At 37.0% G+C, this 20800-nt stretch overlaps 1 protein-coding gene across 1 annotated transcript in view; it reads left to right on the top strand.

Moving 5' to 3' along the window:
- The window catches only part of AGBL2 (AGBL carboxypeptidase 2), a 34693-nt gene that overhangs the window by 8323 nt on the left and 5570 nt on the right, over positions 1-20800 (top strand). Inside the window, exons 4-13 of the mRNA XM_087950444.1 lie at positions 1633-1761; positions 1866-2054; positions 4435-4542; positions 5619-5769; positions 6320-7099; positions 8871-9030; positions 9343-9469; positions 14414-14514; positions 15487-15611; positions 16397-16463. Of these exons, the coding sequence (XP_087806570.1) occupies positions 1633-1761; positions 1866-2054; positions 4435-4542; positions 5619-5769; positions 6320-7099; positions 8871-9030; positions 9343-9469; positions 14414-14514; positions 15487-15611; positions 16397-16463 (1937 nt within the window). The remainder of the gene's footprint in view (positions 1-1632; positions 1762-1865; positions 2055-4434; positions 4543-5618; positions 5770-6319; positions 7100-8870; positions 9031-9342; positions 9470-14413; positions 14515-15486; positions 15612-16396; positions 16464-20800) is intronic.

Genomic DNA, 20800 nt, shown 5'->3' with positions numbered 1-20800 from the left:
TTTTTATTTTTTATTTTTTTTTTTTTTTTAGTTATTTTTTTTTATTTTTATTTTTTTTTTGATTATTTTTTTTTTATTTTTTAATTTTTTTTTTTTTTTCTTATATTTTTTTTTTTTTTTTTTTTATTTTTTTTTAATTTTTTTTTTTTTTTTTTTTCTTTTTTTTTTCCTGAGAAAATGTGGGATATTTTATAAGAATAGAGAAAATATTGGGAGTAATAGGTGGGTGATTAAGAGGAGAAGGAGGAGAATAATAAAGAGTGGGGTGTTAGGCTGAGGATATAGTGAGAGTAAGAGAATTTTGATTAATTTAAATTTTTTTTTATTTATATTTTTTTTTTTTTTTTTTTTTTTTTATTTTTTTTTTTTTTCTATTCTTTTTTTTTATAATTTTTTTTTAACGATTTTTTTTTTTTTTTTTTTTTTTTTTTTTTTTATTTTTTTTTTTTTTTTTTTTTTTTTTTATTATTTTTATAATTTTGGAATTGGGAGGGGGGAGGGTGGGGGGGGGGGGGGGGGGGTTTGTTGAAGACGGGATCAACCTGCGTGGAAAATTTTCGTTTTGACGTTTTGGGAGTGAGATCCCGCAAAAGTGCCCCCAGGCCCGCCCCTTTCACCCGCGGGGGGGGCGGCCTTCCTTTCCCCCCGCGGGCGCCCTTCTTTCTTTTTTTGGTGTTTTTTTCTGGTGTTTGTGTTCTCGCGCGCGTCGGTTATGGTGGGGGGGGGGGGGGGGGGGGGGGGGGGGGGGGGGCGCTCGGGGGGGGGGCTGTGGGCCGCCCGGGGGGTTTGCGGGGGGCTGCTGGTTGGCTCCCTCGCCCCGGGCGGCCGGGCGCCGGGGGGGGGGGGGGGTGGGGGGGGGGGGCTTGGGGGGGGGGGGCGGGGGGGGGGGGGGGTTTCACCCCCCAAAGCCCAGGCCCCCCTTTTTTTGGATTTAAAAAAATAAAATTTTATTTTTTTTAAAAAAAAGTATATTACTTCAGATCACCTACCTGAAACAAACAGACTTCTGGGAATCTGGGATTTCCAAATCCTCCAGAATAGATTAGAGAAATATTTATTTTTTATTTATTTTAGGAAATTTATATTGCCGCCTATTTGCATATAGTGACTCAAGGCAGCTTATAAAAATATAAAAACCTCATATATAAAATAATAACATTAATAAAAGAGGATAATCACATAAATTAATAAATCACACAGGCCATTTAATAGACTCACCATCCCGCTCTGCGTTCCCAAGGCCCACTGGCAAAGCCAGGTCTTCAGCACATTCTGGAAGAGTGTTAGAGTGGGGACCATTCTAATATCTGGGAGAATGATGTTCCAGAGAGAGGGAGCCATTACAGAGAAGGCCCTTCTTCAGGGTCCCACCATGTTTATCTCCCTAGGGGATGGGACCTGTAACATTCCTTGCCTCCCTGTTCTGATAGGTAGATGTATGAGGGTAGTGTGGTGCAAGTCAATGTGGAATCTGCAGACAGTTGCAGTTACACATTGGCAACTGTTCCCAAGAGCCTGGCATATAAATATGGTCTTGGTAATACAGCATAATTTCTCAATGTATTTGCTTGTAATTATAAGATTAATTATAAATAACTCCACAAAATAATATTACAAAATTTTACTTCTTAGATGAGGAAAATTTCCCTCATAAGCTTAGTTTTCCTTTTGAAAGCTGGGAGAGCTCATGCCATTTATTGACAGCAGGCAACTTCTGCAACAAAGATAGAAAAGAACATGAATCAGACAAGACCCTACTCTGTAAGTAAACTGAATTATTAACTTCTTATGAATTAAATATTGAAAATGAAATAAAATCTGGAAAGAAAGTAGTAGCATATTGTATATGTTTTTTTCTTTGACAGGTTCACTAATGATGGAAACTGCACTTCTTAAAAGTAAACAGCGCATGCTTGATCAACTAGAAAGCCCTAGTATCTTGCGCTTACGGGAACCTCGAAATCTTTTTTCTCTTCCTAGAGGTAGAAATTCAAAATTGACCCCACTCTGGCCAATTGAGTGTGAAGTAATTGAGGATCATATCTATCACACTGGTAATCTGAATCTTATATTAGTAATAATGTATTCGTTGTGATGTAATGTATTTACTGTACAAGGAAAATTTTGGTTATATGATTGCAAATCATTCTAAAAATAACCCTATACATTTAAGAGAAAAGAAAGACATGGGAATTGATTATTATGTCTTGAGTAATGAATTTCACAATTTAATAATGTGCTGTGTGAGAAAGTGTTTTCTGTTTGTAACTAAATGCATAAGAGAACAGGTCCACTTTTTCTATGACTGCTAAATCAAAAACTTTTAATGAAAAATGGTTTTTAAAAATCCAAATATCATATTTTTCAGAGTATGAGATTCACTTTTTTCACCCCCAAAAGTGGGTGGAAATGTCTGTGCGTCTTATACAGTGAATGCTGCTGAAGCCTCGCTCACCCACCAGCCCCCAACCTTTGGCCTCTGCCTCCTAGCAAATAGCCTGTTTCAGCTTCAGCACAGCCTGATTAACACAAGCAGCTGATTGTCAGTTGGATCGGTCTCCCGACAATCAGCTGTTTCAGGCTGTAGGGATTGCCATTGCCTATTTCCACCTCTGCGCATCCCATTTTCGGCCTCTGTATCCCATTTTTGGCCTCCGTGTTCTCCGTTTTTGGCCTCCGTGCACCCCATGTTCCACCCATTCCAATCCCCGACACCCAGAACAGGCCGAAAATGGGGCACACGGAGGCCAAAAATGGGGCATGTGGAGGCTGAAAACAGGATGTGAAGGCCGAAAATGGAGCACATGGAGGCGGCAATTGGCTATGGCAATCCCTACTGCCTGAAACAGCTGATTGTTGGCAGGCTGATCCAACCGACATCAGCTGCTTGTGCTAATCAGGCTGTGCTGAAGCTGACCAGGCTGTTTGCTGCAAGGAGGCAAATTGCTGGGAGGCAGAGGCACAGGCAGATTTCCCCCCCTGTTTTCCTCCCCAAAAGCTAGGTGTGTCTTATACTTTGGAGAGTCTTATACTCCAAAAAATACGGTATATACTATCAGCAGAGCCAGATGCAAATATACCAGGCTGATTGTCACTTTTATTCATATGGCTGATGAACATTTGAAAGAACTTAAGAAGGATAGCAAGATAGGATTAACTGTCTGGAAATAATAGCAATAGCACTTAGACTTATATAACGCTTTATAGTGCTTTACAGCCCTCTCAAAGCGGTTTACAGAGTCAGCATATTGCCCCCAACAATTTGCGTCCTCATTTTACCCACCTCGGAAGGATGGAAGGCTGAGATAACCTTGAGCCTGGTGGGATTCGATCTGCCAAATTGCAGTAGGAATAGCTTGCAGTACTGCACTCTTACCACTGCACCACCGAGGCTCCTAATACTGACTTTTTTCTGCAAGGCTTGTTTCTTTATGCTTAATTAGCTTTTTAAATAGGTATTCATATTTTAAATCATTGTTCAGAATACTTTTATACAATAAAAAACCAGTGTATAGCTCTATAATGAGAATATTCCCAATTTTTAATTTAAAACATGCTGGTAATATTAAACTTTTAGGAGTTGGTAACCTTCAGAACATCATCTTAATTTGGCATTGAATTTGCAGTTAAAATTTGTCGATCCTGTTTAGTATTTGGGGCAAACTATATACTGGATTTCAATAGTAAACTGTTTTGAAATAGCCTCTTAAATATTAAGCTTTCAAAAAGTTGATAAATGAAAAGCATCCAGGACAGTACAGGTAGTCCTCAACCTATGACCACAATTGAGCCCAAAATTTCTATTGCTAAGTGAGGTAGTTGCTAAGTCAATTTGGCCCAATTTCATGACCTTCCTTGCCACAATTATTAAGTGAATTAATTACTGCAGTTGTTAAATTATTATTAATATGGTTGTTAAGTGAATCTGGCTTCCCCATTGACTTGGCTTGTCTGAAGGTTGCAAAGGGGGATCACATGGCAGCAGGACACTGCAACCATGATAACTATGAGTCAGTTGCCAGGAGTCCTAATTTTGATCACATGTTCACAATGTTCCTACAGTAGTAAGTGTGGAAAATGGTCAGTCACTTTTTCAGTGCCGTTGTAACTTTGAATAGTCACTAAATGAACTGTTGTCAGTTGAGAACTACCTGTATTATTTTACATCTTTTTAGATTTTTTTAAATACCTAGTTGATGACAAAATTGTTCAATAGGTACATAAGCACTTTAGTGTATTTAGGTAGTTGGCTCAGAAAGTTTGATATATATAAATGTGTTCTGAATGCTGTGAAGTGTCTTTGGAATGGAACTGAGGGAAAACTCAAATTGAAAGAAGGAGTCAACCAGAATAAATAGGAAGTATTTAATTTTTAAATTAGGAATTCAAAATCACAGTAAAATAAGTATGTACCATTATTTGCTTCTTTATTAGAATGGGTTCCTCCTGAACCGGAACCTTTTTATCAGCCAACTGGAAATGAATTTGCACCAGAAATAGTTGGAGAGAGTTCTGGAACCATTGTCTATTACATAGAACCAGGTATTGGTATACATGAAGTGATAGTACATTGCTAAAAAGGTGCCTTATTATAGGGAGTCAGTGGCTAAGAACAGTGCAGGCTATCTACTATAAAGGTTGAAAATATCTTAAATTTTGAAATCATCCATGTACATCTGAGGGTATATATACACCTGCAAACATTAGATTTGCATGTTGCATGTTTTAGACTAACTGCTTGGTAGTTCAGTGTAATCTATTATAATTTTTTTTATTAATTATTGAATTGTTTTTTAATGATTTACTGCAAGTTCATACATTTTGACATATACAAGACTTTGTTAACCTGTAAAAAATCAATTATATAAACCCTACATTAAATTGGGAGCATATATAATCTATGCCTTGTTTACAGAAGAGAAAGAAAGTAGTGTAGGTAATAGACCACAGGGAGAAAGAAAAAAAAAATGGGTTGAGTGAGACGTAGACTGCTTAAATTTAACTCTCTGCCCTATCTCAGGTTCTTTACCAAAGATTTATTTATTTATTTTATTTTATTTATTTATTTGATTTGCCAATTGTTTACAAGATAATAAGTATAAGCGTATACATAGTTGTGAATACATGAAATGGGTACATATAAGAAAAATAAAAGAATAAGAGAAACAATAGGACAGGGACGGTAGGCACGTTGGTGCGCTTATGCACGCCTAAGTACTTATTTCAAAAAAGGCATAAGGTAGAGAACTATAATAAAAATGTTTGTTGAAGGCAGAGTTATGCATCTTTTAAAGTATTTTGCTGCTCTATCATAGCCTTTCTCACATTGAGGATTGTTACACATATTGCTTTGTATGTATTACCTAATTTAGTTCTTACTCATCATTGAGGAAAGTTAGAGAAGCACTGTACAATGTTTTTAATTTTGCCCAGTTTTTAGAAAGAAACAACTGAAATCAAATTATTTATCTGTAGTCAATTTTAATTGCTATTTATTTATGGAGATTCACATTTGTCAGTAATTTTAACAACGGATTCTGCAGAGTTAGTACACACTTCTAGTTTCTGAGGCCAAAATCTATGATGCCTCGTTGACAGGCATTCCTCTTCTTCTGCAGCAACCACAGGTACCTATTTTATCGTTTCAAGAGTTGGAGGGTCAAGGCAACCTATCAAGTCAGCTGCTGTCAGCTTAAAAGATCCAGAAGATACCGTACTGTTATTTGAATCACGCTTTGAAAGTGGGAATCTCCAGAAAGCAGTCAGGGTGTGAGTAAGAAGGGTTGGGAATCATACCGGGCAGGAAACCGTCTGAGACCAGAAAAGGAGAACATTTTTTTTTTAAATGAAGGGCTAGGATGATCAGTTGACAGACATTTATTATGCTATTGCATGAACATTCACAGTGCTAAGATTTATTACAAGTCAAGTGCTTGTAAGAGATGCCTCATATTTCAGATGAATGTTATTTTGTCATCAGTTTAATATAAATTGCTATACAGGTGGTCCTCGACTTATGACTACAATTGAGCCCAACATTTCTGTGGCTCAGCAAGACAGTTCTTAAGGGGGGTTTGCCACATTTTTATAACCTTTTTTGCCACAATTGTTAAGCAAACCACTGCAGTTGTTGAGTGAATCGTGCAGCCGTTAAGCAAATGTACTGGAGCTTGTCAGAAGCCAACTAGGAAGGTTACAGGTGGTGAGCCCATGACCCTGGGACAGTGCAACTGTCATAAGTACATGCCAGTTTCCAAGAGCCCAGATTGTGATCATCTGCTTTTAATGCATCTTTGTTCTTCTCCCTGTTTCATTTCAGAGGCGAATATGAATATGAACTCACTTTGAGGACGGATCTTTATACCAGCAAACACACCCAGTGGTACTACTTCAGAGTACAAAATACTAGAAAAGATGTCACGTACCGCTTCACAATTGTTAATCTAATGAAAGCCAAAAGCCTCTACAATATGGGGATGAAGCCTCTTATGTATTCTCAGAAGGATGCTGAGTCTCAGGGTATTGGATGGAGGCGGATGGGTAATGATATCAAGTATTATAAATACAACACAGAAGAAGGCCAAACCCTCTATTGCCTCACATGGACAGTGTGTTTTCCTAACAGCTATGACACATGTTATTTTGCTCAATTCTATCCTTATACCTATTCGGACCTACAAAATTATCTTTTGACTTTGGTAGGTAATCCACTCTATTCTCAGTATTGCAAACTCCGCCCTCTGTGCAGCAGTCTAGCTGGAAACATAGTATACCTTCTCACTATTACCAATCCATCCAAAGGTGCCATTGCTGCAGCAGCAAAAAAAGCTATTATACTGAGTGCCAGAGTCCATCCTGGGGAAACAAATAGTTCATGGGTGATGAGAGGTTTTTTAGATTTTATTGTGAGTGATGCTCCTGATGCTCATCTCCTTCGAGATCTCTTCATATTCAAAGTTGTGCCCATGCTGAACCCAGATGGAGTTATTGTAGGGAACTATCGCTGTTCGTTGGCAGGAAGAGACTTGAACAGAAACTATAGGACAGAACTAAAGGAATCCTTCCCCTGCATTTGGTATACTCGGGCCATGATCAAGAAGTAAGTGACAGAGATTTATATGAAATTTCTAAAGGCAGCATATATTAAGAACTCTCTCTGTCTTTCTGTCTCTGCCCCCCTCCCTATATATGCAGAATCACTGCATGTGAGTTAAGCAGCTATACAAATTTATTGAATAAGTAAATAAACACATACATATACACTGTGTGAACATATGTATATATACCTAAAAAAGTTCCTGAAAAAAATTGAAATAAAACAAATATCAGGCTTAGTTTGCATGTAGGAGGCAGGCTATTGGAAAAAAGAAAAGAAATCATTCATAAGTGGGAAAATATATGCAATATGTTGAAATATGATGGGATGGGTTTGAGAAAGTGTTAGGGGTATATAGAAAACTGTCCATAGTATTTCACTTTGGAACAATTTCCCAAGGTTATCTTATATAATGATATCACTATAATCTTGGATGTTGACACCAGATTCTCAAATATGCCAGTGCTATCTAGTGAAATTACTGGCTTATACAATATATGTTCTGCAAAACGTAGGAGGGTATAATATAAACAGAAAATACAGAAAAGTGCACGCACATTAAGTATCTCTGGAAATACTGTATTAGTCAGGGACAACATCCTTCAATCATTCATATATGCTATGTGCGTTGATGCTGTTATTCAATTATTCTTCATTTCTAACCTCGTGTCCTGATGAACACCATTTTGCCAAGATTTCTCAGTGAATGCTTCTTTCAGTTTTGTAAGCTCATGCTTGTATTATCAATGATTGTAAACTTGCTATCTTTTCTTCTGCCAGACTTTTTTTTTTTGCATGCTTTTTGATTTTTTTCATGCATTGGGATTACCAAGTTCTTCTTGCATTCTCATCATACTATCCAAAATGTTTAAGCTTTAGCTTCGTTATTAGTGCTACCAGTGAGCAAACTGATTTTACTACATCTAATATTGAATTATTTGTTCTTTTTTTACTCCATGTTTGTTTCAATAATTTCTCTGGCATCACAATTCCAAAACATCAATTTTTCTTCAGCTTTTCTAATGGACCCACTTTCACAGCCATATATTACAATGGGAAAAAGCATAGCCCTAACAATAGGCAAATTAGTTAGCAGTTGTCTCTTTATATTAATATTCTGTTAGAGTTAGCATATTTCTCCCAGTAGTAGACATCTTTTTTTTCATAGTTTCAGTTAGTATTTTTTATCTGAGCCTAAAAAAATTATGTCATAAACAACTTCTCTCCTATTATCACATTGGGATGGCATTGTTTATTGACATAATCTTAATAACAAGACCAGCTTTTGCATTCTCTTCTTTTATCTTCAGTAAGATAATTAAGGCCACTTGTGCCATTAAAGTGGTATCACCAAGATATTGATACCAGTAATTTTAGCATTTCTTATGATACCGACTTAGAATAACTTTATTGTCATTTTGAATGTGCACTAATCGGCATACATTAAAATGAAATTTCATTGCATATGGCTAAATAAATAAGCTAAGAATATACAATCTTGGAACACTCCCAATTTAGAACCGTATAACTGGCCTACATTCTTCTGTTTTAACTGTTGCTTCCTGGATACCATACATATTTTTCAAGAAGCAGGTAAAATGATCTAATATACCCATGATTTTTAAGGGCTGTGATACTGCCATACAAGTGTGTGTGTGTGGGGGGGAAACGACAATATAATACGGTTGTTTACATGTTTATCTGTATGAAATCAGACATTCAGAGGTTTCCTTGGATCTCTCTTTATCTGTGTCTTGTTTCGCTTCTCTGAAAGAGTACTTGAGGAACGTGAAGTTCTGCTCTATTGCGATATCCATGGGCATAGTCGAAAGAACAATATCTTCATGTATGGCTGTAACAACAAATATGCACAAAATCAGTTACTTCATGAGCGAATCTTTCCTCTTATGATGAGCAAGAATATTCCTGATAAGGTGGGCCTGGATGTATTCTATATGCAGATTCTAATGCAGTACATTCATTAATTCAGTATAAATTTTCTAAATTTCACAGATACTGTTTTATTCAGACTTCTTTTCATTACTGGAAAATATTTTTTTTTAAAATCTGATTACAATAGCCAAAATTTTCCTCCATTAAATAAACTTTATATTCTGACTTGTGCCATTTTTAATACATCTAATGAACTACTGAGTGTTAGTTATTTATTTGGCTTGATCCAATAATGCTTTAATAAATATCTCTAATAATGTAATAATTCTAATTTGGACAATTTGGATGTTCAGTTTTGTTTCAACAGCTGTAAATTTCAAGTTCAGAAGTGTAAAGAAGGAACTGGACGAGTTGTGATGTGGAGAATGGGAATATTAAACAGTTATACTATGGAATCTACATTTAGTGGATCAACACTTGGTGAGTATACACCTTTTTTCTATTCAAGGCACTACAGTATATGTTAAAAATGGCTACAGAACGTCTAGGTTCGGATAATAGGAAAACAACCAAGCTCAGAGACCACCAAGGACCCCATAGTTCAACCCTGAACTTTACATATTCCCTTGTTTTTAACAGTCTGGCAATTTTTAATTGGTTTTGGTTTAGCAGCTATGCACTCAGCCTACAGGATTTGCACCTTAGGCCTACGTATAAATTTATGGCTATCCCAGCCTTATTTCATTACTTGGGCTGATTGCTTCATGGTGTGCGAAAATAAATATATCTGCTTGTGAAACAGAGACTGTATGGCAAGAGTATTTCAAAATAAATATAGTAAAGTGAGCAACACTAGAAAAAGAAGAAGCAAGCTTACTGACTTATGAAATCCTAACATCATCAAGGAACTAGGTATTTTAGCATTCTGTTAAAGTCAATAGACTTTGGTAGCAGTAGCAGCATCAATGAGGTCATATAAAACTGTATCTACTTTTGAATTTTTAAGGAGCTAAGGAAAGTGTGTGGGAGGAAGATCTTAGCTAATTTTATTTTATTTTTTATTTATTTATTTATTTTTGTCAATTGCTTACAAGATAATAGGTATAAGTAAAACATAGTTATGAATACATGGATACATATAAGAAAAATAAAAAAATAAAAGAAACAATAGGACAGGGACAGTAGGCACGGTTGGTGCGCTTATGCACGCCACCTACAGACCTCTTAGGAAAGGGCTGAGGTCAGTAGTAGACAGTCTAAGGTTAAAGTTTTTGGGGTTTGGGGAACAAAACACAGAGTCAGGTAGAGTATTCCAGACATTGACCACTCTGTTGCTGAAGTCATATTTCCTGCAATCAAATTTGGTGCGATTAACCTTGAGTTTGTATCTATTGTTTGCTCTTGTATTGTTATGGTTGAAGCTGAAGTATTCATTGACAGGTAGGACATTGCAGTGTATTATTTTATGTACAATACTTAAATCGGACCAAAGGCGGAGTAGTTCTAGGTTTTCTAGGTCTAGAATTTCAAGTCTGGTGGCATAAGGCAGGGGTCCCCAACCGCCGGTCCGCGGACCGATACCGGTCCACGGAACAACTCTTACCGGGCCGCTGGTTGCTGGGCGCCGCCATCTTTTTGGTAAAAAGTGCTTCCGGTGAGCTTTTCCGGGTAGAAAGCTCACCGGAAGCACTTTTTCATCAAAAAGATGGCGCCAGCGCTCGGTGAGCTTTTCCGGTAGAAAGCCATTTCTACCCGAAAAAGCTCACGGAAGCGCTCACCGCCATCTTTTTGATGAAAAGTGCTTCCGGTGAGGTCACCGAAGCACTTTTTCGTCAAAAAGATGGCGGCGCCCAGTTGATGCCGGTACGGGCCGCGGCGCCCAGCTGATGCCGGTACCGGGCTGCGGCGTCAAAAGGTTGGGGATCCCTGGCATAAGGTATTCTGCAATGAGTAGAGGAGTGGAGAACTCTTCTTGTGAAATATTTCTGGACTTACTCAACTGTGTTAATATCAGATATGTAATGTGGGTTCCAGACTGATGAGACTCGAGTACTGGTCTAGCAAATGTTTTGTATGCTCTAGTTAGTAGTGTAATATTACCAGAGAAAAAGCTACGTAAGATTAGGTTAACAACTCTTTAAGCCTTTTTGGCTATGTAGTTACAGTGGGCTCTAGCACTTAGGTCATTACAGATGAGTACTCCAAGATCCTTGACAGGGTTTGGATCATCAACAAGATCTTGACTATTCAGCCTATATTTTATTTTCTGATTTTTCCCCCCAATATGTAGGACAGAGGATTTATTTGTTGAGATTTGAAGTTGCCATTTGTTTGACCATTCGGATACATAGTCAAGGTCTTTTTGAAGGGTAGCAGTATTGTCTGTGGTGTTGAATAGCTTTACATCATCAGCGAAGAGAAAGCAGTTGCTCTTGATATGATCACAGAGGTCATTTATGTAGAGTATGAAAAGAGTTGGTCCTAGAACACTGTCTTGGGGGACACCACTGTTGACAGGTACAGAATTTCATAGGACGCTCCCAATTTTGACCATTTGTTGTCTGTTTGACAGGAATGCTTCTATCCAGTTATGCAGGTGTCCAGAGATACAGTAAGATTTTAGTTTTAGGAATAGTTTGTTGTGTACCACTGAATCAAAGGCTTTACAGAAGTCTATGGAGATTGTGTCTATTGTTTTGCCCTGATCGAGTTGTGTAGTCCAGGGGTCCCCAACCACCGGTCCGTGGACCGGTACCGGTCCGCGGAACAAGTCCTACCGGGCCGCTGGCTTGCTGGGTGCCGCCATCTTTTTTTGATGAAAAAGTGCTTCCGGTGAGCTTTTCCGGGTAGAAAGCTCACCGGAAGCACGTTTTCATCAAAAAAAGATGGCGGCGCCCAGCTGATGCCGGTACCGGGCCGCGGCGCCCAGCTGATGCCGGAACCGGGCCGCGGCGTAAAAAAGGTTGGGGATCGCTGTTCTATAGTATTGCATCCAGTAAATAGAAATTGCCAATGAAGGGATGAGAGATTGTTGTTTATAAGATCATAGTTGCCTTTTTTGAAGTTATAATTGGGGATTCCGTCATTGTGATGATTTTTGTGTGGATGTATGTTGAGACAAAAGTCTATCATGTTGTGGTCACTGTTGGAAAAGGGTTCTTTAATTTGTATTCCATAAATTGAATTCAAACTATTGCAGAAGATGAGATCTAGGCAGTTGTTAAGTCTAGTGTTGTTGGTTACTAGTTGTTCTCGTCCCAGATTTGTTACTGCATTGTATAAGGTTGCATGTATGGGTTCAGTTGTACATTCATTTAGGGTCCAGTTAATATGAGGTAAATTGACGTCACCAAGAAAGATAAAAGCGTGTGGGCAGGATGCTGCCCATGTTAGTAATGTATTTAGCTTGTTTGCATGTTCGATGTCATAATCAGGGGCTCTGTAACATAGTAAGAACCGAAATGTGATATTTAAGGACAGTTCACAGATGATGGTTTCAGGAATAGCAAGCTCCTGGGTAACTGGGATGTTTTTTAGATGTAGGGACTTTTTATAGAAGATAGCATACACCACCTCCTCTACAGATTTCACAATCTGATTGGTAAACATAATAGTCTCTTACTGTGGTAATGGAGTCAGGGAGAGATGTGTTGAGCCATGTTTCACAGACAAATATAATGTCGAATTTAGGCGTATTTAGTAAGAGGAGAAATTCAGGTATTTTATTTACAAGGCTTTTTGCATTGAGTAGCTTGCATTTAAGGCCAGTTGTGGTTGGAATAGAGGTAGTTAGGGGCGTGCGTGCCTAGTTTTGATTGATGTTGGATTGGATGGGATGGGGTTGGATGCGGAGTTGTAGGTTGTGTGACTTTCTTTTGATGCAATCAGCTCTGTGGTCAATGTATAGGTCCTTTTCTCCATTGTCTAGACGGTTTTTGAATTTGCGGAGTTCACGGGAGCGGATTCTTTGCAGTATGGATAAGTCTGGTCTTGAGCGAAGTTTTTTGTGGTTGGGATTGGTTTTTGCAATGGCATTTATTGTATGAATGAATATGCGTTTGCTGGACTCATTTTTGCATACAACTCTACAAAATCTTGGGGCCACAGAGCCGTGTATTTGCACCCAGGACCATCTCTGGTTATTTCAATGATATCTTCAGGAGAGATGTTTGTTGTATTTGAGTTGCTTATGATATCACGAACTTTGGTGATGTCGTCTGATTCGTTGGTGTCTTCGAGACCAAATAAGATGGCATTTGGACGTTTCTGTTCACATTCCATGGTGTCTCTGATAAGTAAGGAGATATTATTTGTGGAATTATTTGAAGGGATAGTAATTGTTTGTGGCTGTGATTTGGTGGTTATTTTTGGTTGTAGTTGTGATTGTAGTTGAGGTGGTTGTTGTGGGATTTGATTTTGAGCTGATAGGTACTCTCTTATCTGTGCTGTATTTTTTTTCCCAAGAGAGATTAGGCTTGCTTGTTTAGTTGTTTCAAAACCTGTTGCTAAGCGTTCTTCTATTGAGTGAATGAGTGATTCTATGCTTTCAACTCTGTCAGGTAAGGTACTCAGTTTGTTTAGCTTAGGAGAACATGATGGACATAGATAAAATAATGTATCTGAATTTTTAACCATATCAGCTAGGCTTTTGTTTGCGTTTCTGTGTGGGCTAGATTATTGCATAGGTGGCATTTGATGTAAATTTCACTTTCATTTATGATTTCAAGACATCTGAAACGTGCAGGAGTCTGGGAGGTCATTGGTAGAGATATTTTTCTTTTGTTTTGGTTTGGAGTTTTTGGCTGGCATGGTCAATGGCAATAGTAGAGTAATCAATTACAATAGCTAGTTAATGTGATAGGTAGACAGTTACTTAATGAATGTTGGTAATTAATAAATGTTAATTGATATGTTAGAGAACAAATCAAAAGTAAGGTTACTTATTACTAAAAATCAATCAATCAATCAATTGGTTATTCAGATCACTCTAATCAAATAATTTTGCTAAGCAACAAACAGTCTAATTTATTACAGTAATTACTAAACACACTGGTCAATTAAATTCACTAAATCACTGATTTTACTAATCAGATATTCAGTAATTACACTATATGCACTAAACACTCATCTTACAAATCAATTAAAAAAAATCAATTAATCATTTGATGATTACTTCTGCATGGGAAAGAATATGACATAATTGTAGACAGCAAGAGATCAGAAAAACAGTACAACTTGAAGAGTAAATTCTCACTCTACAGGAGCATTAAGCAAAAGAGGAAGGAGCAAAAGAAAGAAAAAAGATTATAATGGATGCTCTGTCCTTTAAGTTAAGTTAAGTAATATGATGAATTTTTTTTCTCTTGATTGCATATCAAGGTTCTTACTGTACTAAAGAGCCACATGTTGATTTGTCTTTCTCAGGTGCTAAAAGTAACTGTCATTTTACTTTTGAGGATCTCAAATCTCTAGGTTATCATGTCTGTGATACTTTATTGGACTTTTGTGATCCAGACCGCTCCAAGGTGAGAGTTTCCTGTTGTAGCTTAACAAAACTAGAAGATATTGTTGTATTGCTCAGTGTCTTTAAATAGCAATAGCACTTAGACTTACCAATATATACTATTTTATATCACTCTCTGAATGGTTTACAAATATCAGCAGATTGCTCCCAACAATCTCATTTTACTGACCTTGGAAAGATGGAAGACTGAGTCTATCTTGAGCTGGTCAGGATTGAACTCCTGGCAGTGGGCAGAGTCAGAATCAGCCTCAATACTGCATTCTAGCCATTGCGTCACTACAGCTCCCATATTTTTTAGGCATGCTTTAATATTGCTATTATTATTTCTCACATTTTGAAAATATGTAATCTGGAAATAGCCATAGTCCATGCAGTTCAAATCCAAAATGTCCAAATACCAATAGAAAACATGTATGTAGCCCGCTTCTCTACTGTATATCCCTTTTCTTTATGAGTCTGAAATGTATAAGAAATAAACAAAACTTCAACCAAGCAGCAGATATTAATTGTTCAGTATACATATGAATTTTATTAACTAGAAATTTGTCTGACTACAGTTGCTCTTCAGGTTATGAACATATTATGAAATGCAAATTAGTTCACGTAGGAAATTTGATAATCAAAGGAAAGGCTATATAATTTTTTAAAAATTTCATACTGAGCCTGGTATATCCCGAAGAAAGTTCAGCTGCCTTTGTGTGTGTGTGTGTGTGTGTGTGTGTGCGTATGTGTGTGCGCATGTGTGCACATGCTGGTTGAAGAGATTTTTTGTTGATGCAGTTTGGATTTATTTTTTTATCTTTTAAGTGTATCTAAAGATTGATATATTGTACATTTGTCAATTTTTTTATATTTTGCTTGTTAATATTTATGTTACTCCTCACTGAAATGGTTAGAATAGTTGGAGCATTTTAAAGTATATAACCAAACAATATTTTCCATTTGGTCTAAGAATTCTCTGTTGTTCTCTTAGTTTCAGCAATGCTTGCTAGAGCTTAAGGAATTACTGAAACAAAAAATCCAGATTAAGCTCTCAGAGTTGGGTAAAAACATGGAAACTACTTGGAGTGACATCTCTCTATCTGATGTTGAATCCAGGTAATCCAAGTCTGCCAGTCTTTTGGTGATAAGGGGTTTTAGAAAAGCCTTGTGGATTTTTCTGTCCTCCAAGACTATAGAATAATCAAGCCAGGAGATACCATACTGCTAATATTTTTAGCTCTTTTATTCAGGAGAGAGAAGCTTAAAACAAAAGCTACATCTCTGAAGGCTCTTTTTCTTATCTGGTTTCTCATACTTTTGTAGACTGTATCTTGTCCATATATCCAGCTACCTGAGAACATCAATGCAATGTCACTCACTGTCTTATTCAACACCTTGATTTCAGAGATGCTGCAGTATCACATACTGTACAGTCTGTAAATTAGCACTTTTAGTTTAATAGGAACTATTAATGTTATGCTACATTGATGGAATACACTAATGGGCATTGGAGCCACATGAATAGACATAGTACTGTAATTTTTTTTTAAAAAAATTAGTCATTACTCTCTAGGTTACCTAAGAAACATCTATGCAGTCTTTCCAATTCCATTACCAGACAGCTAATGCAACTTGAATCAGAAATAACTTTCGTACCACAAAAACATGAGAAGCAATTCAAGGGAAGGGATATTCACCACATAATTAGTTTTAAGGGCTTACGCCTTACAGGTGATTTGGTGGTGAAGATAGGTTGAATAGTTTCAAGTTTTAGACATAGCCTAAAATTTTATGACTAATACTTAAACTTTCTTTGCAAAATTAGGCTGCTAGAAGAAATACAATGACAATGTTTGGTATTGTTCATCACAGGAATAGTTTTTCTCTTTTCTCTTAATTAGCACGAGTGGGTCTGACAGTTCCCAATCAGATGGCCCTCCTGCACATTTGCTCAAGATGGTAGAAAAGGTAAGAGCTGTGCATTTTCAGTGAATAATTCCAAATGGAAAAAGTATAAAATATGTCACTTTATGTAAAATTGCCAATTCACCCTGCACTTTGCACCATGAAGCACTGATTAGCTAGCATCCATTTGATTTATGATTCTGATTTTTCCCCCTCTACTGATTTCAGCATTGCTGTCTCATTTTTCTGGGGAGGAGCAGGTGGTGGGGCAGGCAGGAAACACGGATTGTGTTGATTAAATAGATAATTGTTTCCAAATGGTCTGCTGGCTGAACACTCAACAACCTTCTGAGCCTTGCAAATGTAATTGTGCCACTGGTTTCAATAGGAAAATTGAGTTAACCATTTTCTATTTAGAGCCAGCAATGAGTAGCTCTTGGTTGTGTTGTGGAACAGAGAGCCTTTAAGATTGGCAAAGCATTGGACAAGATGCCCTAAAACAGAATTTCCTGTAGCTTCCTTGGTCATCTTTGTTTGGAGTTGCAGTTCTTCTATTACCTTTGCATAGAGGATTTTGAAAATGTTGTCTTCTCAGCATCTTTAGCCATGTGTAATAACCATGATAGCCAAAAAGTTGGAGGTGAATGGATCCACCATAAGGATTTTGATTGATTAATCCAGAATAAACGAGTTATCCAAAATGAGTTTCTCCTTTAATGGTGGGGAAATGAGGACATGGGTTTTTTAGACCAAGATGGACAATTTGGATCGCTCAGAAGCTTGGTGGTCATCTCAGGAATCTCCAAATGTTGATGTTTTCAGTGGAGCAGGAAAAAGTGTGATTAAAATAAGCTATTGAAAAATAAGTTTATTCATTCTTTTTTATTTTAATGTAATGTTAAACCAAATGGAATCAGCTTTAGTTTTTGCCTTTTTTTAAACTCACTAAGCCTGGGATTATGATTTTCCACTCAAAATGATGGATAGCATGTGATAGCCTTCATTCTAAGCACCACACATCCCATAGTTGGATATTTTATTATTTCTGTATGATCAGATACAGATTCAAATTCTGTTGCAGAGTTTGAGGATGAATTGATCTAGGAAGATTTTGACCCAAACATGACGAATCCATCAGTCATGTAGTCTCTTTGGAAACTTGGTTGCATTCTTGGCATTGCTTAAATTTTCACTCAATTTGTTCCTGGAATTCAGTAGTTTGATTCATGATGAGATGGAATGATCCACAGCAGAAATATAAAGTAGAATTTATGTTTGATCCTATATTTTCTGATGGTTGCAAGCTGTCATAGAGTATCTCTGACAGACAGTCATCTAAATCTGTGTGAAGATCTCCAATGAAGGAGAACTTAACAGTTCATGTGTCAACCACTTCCTTTGGCTGATAGCTCCTAACATCTTCTTGTCAAACCTGAATGTACATCATTGTAGTTTTGGACCTGCCTCTGGAGAAATAGACAATGTATCCAGTTCGGGTCACCATGATACAAAACAGATGTTGAGGATCTAGAAAGAGTGTGGAGTCGTGATGGCGAGCGTACTTGTGCCGGCACATGAGCTGCAGGCAAACTTATCTCACTGGGCATGCGCGTGCCTCACAGCTGATTTTTGGCCGGTTTGAGGCCTTTTTCAGCCTCTCAAAGACTTGAGGAAGGCTCCTGCAGGCTTTGCAGGCCAAAAACTAGCCCAGTTTTGTCACTTCCTGTTTTTCTGAAAAAAAGGCCTTCCTCAAGCCTTTGGGAGGCCAAAAAAGGCCTCAAACCCGCCGAAAATTAGCTGTGAGGTGCAGTGCAGATAAGGGTGTGGCAGGGGTGGGTGGGGATTATGCATGCATGCGTAGGAGGTGTGGGGGCGCGCACATTGCCTTCTGGGTGCTGGCACCCCAGTGTGTGCGTGCAAGTGAACGCACAATTTTTGGCACAGGAGCCCAAAAAGGTTAGCCACCACTGGTGTAGAGTGTAGAGCAGAGCAACAAAGATGTTTAAGGGGTTTGGAAGCTAAATCATATGATCATTGGCTAAGAGAAATAGGTAACTTTAGCCTGATGAAAAGAAGGCTTGGGGAGACATGATAGCCATCTTCCAATACTAGAAGGGCTATCGGAGGGAGCAAGGACTCAGTTTATTCTCCATAGCACCCAAAGGAAGGACAAGAAGCAATGGATAGAAGCTCATCAAAGAAAGATCCAACCTGGAACTAGGAGGAATTTTCTGGCATTGAGAATGATTAATCAGTGGAATAGCTTGCCTCCTGGAGCTGTGGGTGCTCCATCGCTGGAGGTTTTCAAGAAAAGATTGGACAACCATTTTTCTGGGATAGTATAAAGACTCCTGCCTTGGGGGCAATGTGTTGAACTAGAAGATCTCTGAAGACCCTTCCCAGCCGTATGATTCTGTGTGATTGTTCACTCTGCTTCCTCTGTGAAACACTAACTTCATCTCTGATACCTTAGTTTTTAACTTATTGCATCGTACAATTTATATAACATTTAGAACACCATGCTAAAATATGGATGTGGTTTGTTTATGGGATGATATTTAATGTCTTTGTTAAGACAGCACCTGTACCTAATATTTAGAATGTTATTATTGTTATTATATACAAACGAAAAGACAACAAGTGTAGTTCTAAGCATTTGTCACATTTTCTTAGTTCCACTTATTTTCCATGTGGGGGTTTGATGGTGTCTGTTCTTAATACTTTTTCATATATTCTTCTTCTTCCTGTAGTGTTCTATTTTCACTGTAGTTTCTTTCAGTAACATTACTTTTCCTTCACTTCATTTTTTCCCAAGGTCCAGTCCTGACCTTACTAAAAACTGGTCTATCCACATTCAGAACCTTTAATTATTTTTCTATTATTCACTGATTTTATTGTCTTATCTCAATAAAATAAATCATGCTTTGAGATTATTTTATTTGCCATATGTGTGCATGAATATAGTTATGATTAAGCACATATTCAAAATATATTGACCTTTTACTAAGCCGATACTCATAAAACAATTACTATTCTCATCCTTTCTTGGTTTCCAAATAACTTTTTCTCACTTTTCAACAGAATGTTTTCCAATGGATTGCATTTATTTATACTGTTGTATACTTTAAAAAAAACAAAAAATCTATTCCTGGCTGTTCCATTATCACCATTCACTGGATATGCAACTTTCACAAATTTATGAATTTTGTAATATTTAATAAGTACTTAGAGCAATACAGGTTGCATTTTCTGCTTGAGGTTCTTAGAAAAGTTGCAGCTCAACCCAGCAGCATCAATGAAAATAAAACTGAGTTAATTGAACTCCATTAGAAAAACATTTAGATCAATACATTTGATTGCCTGACTTGAAAGAAAGAAACAGCAGTCTGTATTTTTTTTTCTGAAGCTGCATTCTATAGTTGGTTGTGTTTATGCTGGAAATGAAAATGATAAACAAATGTGCTTTTTTTTCTAACTCTATCTACTTGTGAGAATATTGCATGCATTTTCAAAGCAAAAAGTTCTTGTGGTTAAATGTTGTGAAAATAATAGCATTACTAAATGGTTCACAATGAAGAAGTGAAACAAATGAGCCAATATAATATAATGACTAAAGTGCTGGATTTGAACGAGGTAGACTGAGATTCAAGTTGTTTTGACTATAGAATATCCTGGGCCATTTAGGACCAGTTATTTTCTCTTAGCCAGAAGTATCTCAAACAGCTGGCATAAGGAGAAAAATTAGGACAGATCTCATATAAGCTACTACTCTCAGAGTCAGGATATAAATTCAGTAAATAATTTTAAAATTGATGGTAAATAGTTTGTTCAAAACCTAAGTAGGCAGTATGATTGATCTATAACTCAGCCAGGATAAACCACTGTAGAAGTCCAAGAATTCTATTTATAAATGAGAAATTGCAGCTTTAAATAATAATAATAAAGTAATAATAATAATTAATAATAATGGAACAATAACTATGTACCCTGATGCATGTCAAATCAGAAATATTCTAATATTCAACAGGGTTTACTTTATGATTATGGCCTCATTGCCAGGGAACAATTGCAATCTATAAATAGCTATAATATTTAGGAATATTTAAAGCTAGTAAAAATATAGCTTGATTTGAACAATGGCTAATAACATTTTGATAATTTTATATTTCAGAATAAGGGGACCAATAATTAATTGCCTATTTCTTTATTGCAGCAAGATTTGGAAAAGCTAATACCATAGGAACCAATTTGTATGTCTTTAGAATATTCCCATATTCCAGTCTGGAGCTAACATGGCTAAAATCTTAAAAATTGTGTTTTTCTTATTCCATCCCAAAACATATTTTAACCACTTTGATGCATTCAAAAATTTATTCACCATTTTTGTAAAGATTTAGCTG

The sequence above is a fragment of the Notechis scutatus genome, chromosome 1, assembly GCF_049901735.1.
Source record: "Notechis scutatus isolate UNSWTSFEM ecotype Mainland chromosome 1, rNotScu1.2, whole genome shotgun sequence".
In the NCBI taxonomy this organism is placed as follows: Eukaryota; Metazoa; Chordata; class Lepidosauria; order Squamata; family Elapidae; genus Notechis; species Notechis scutatus.
Note: the sequence above shows the minus strand (reverse complement) of the source record. Positions and strands in the feature narration are given on the sequence as shown.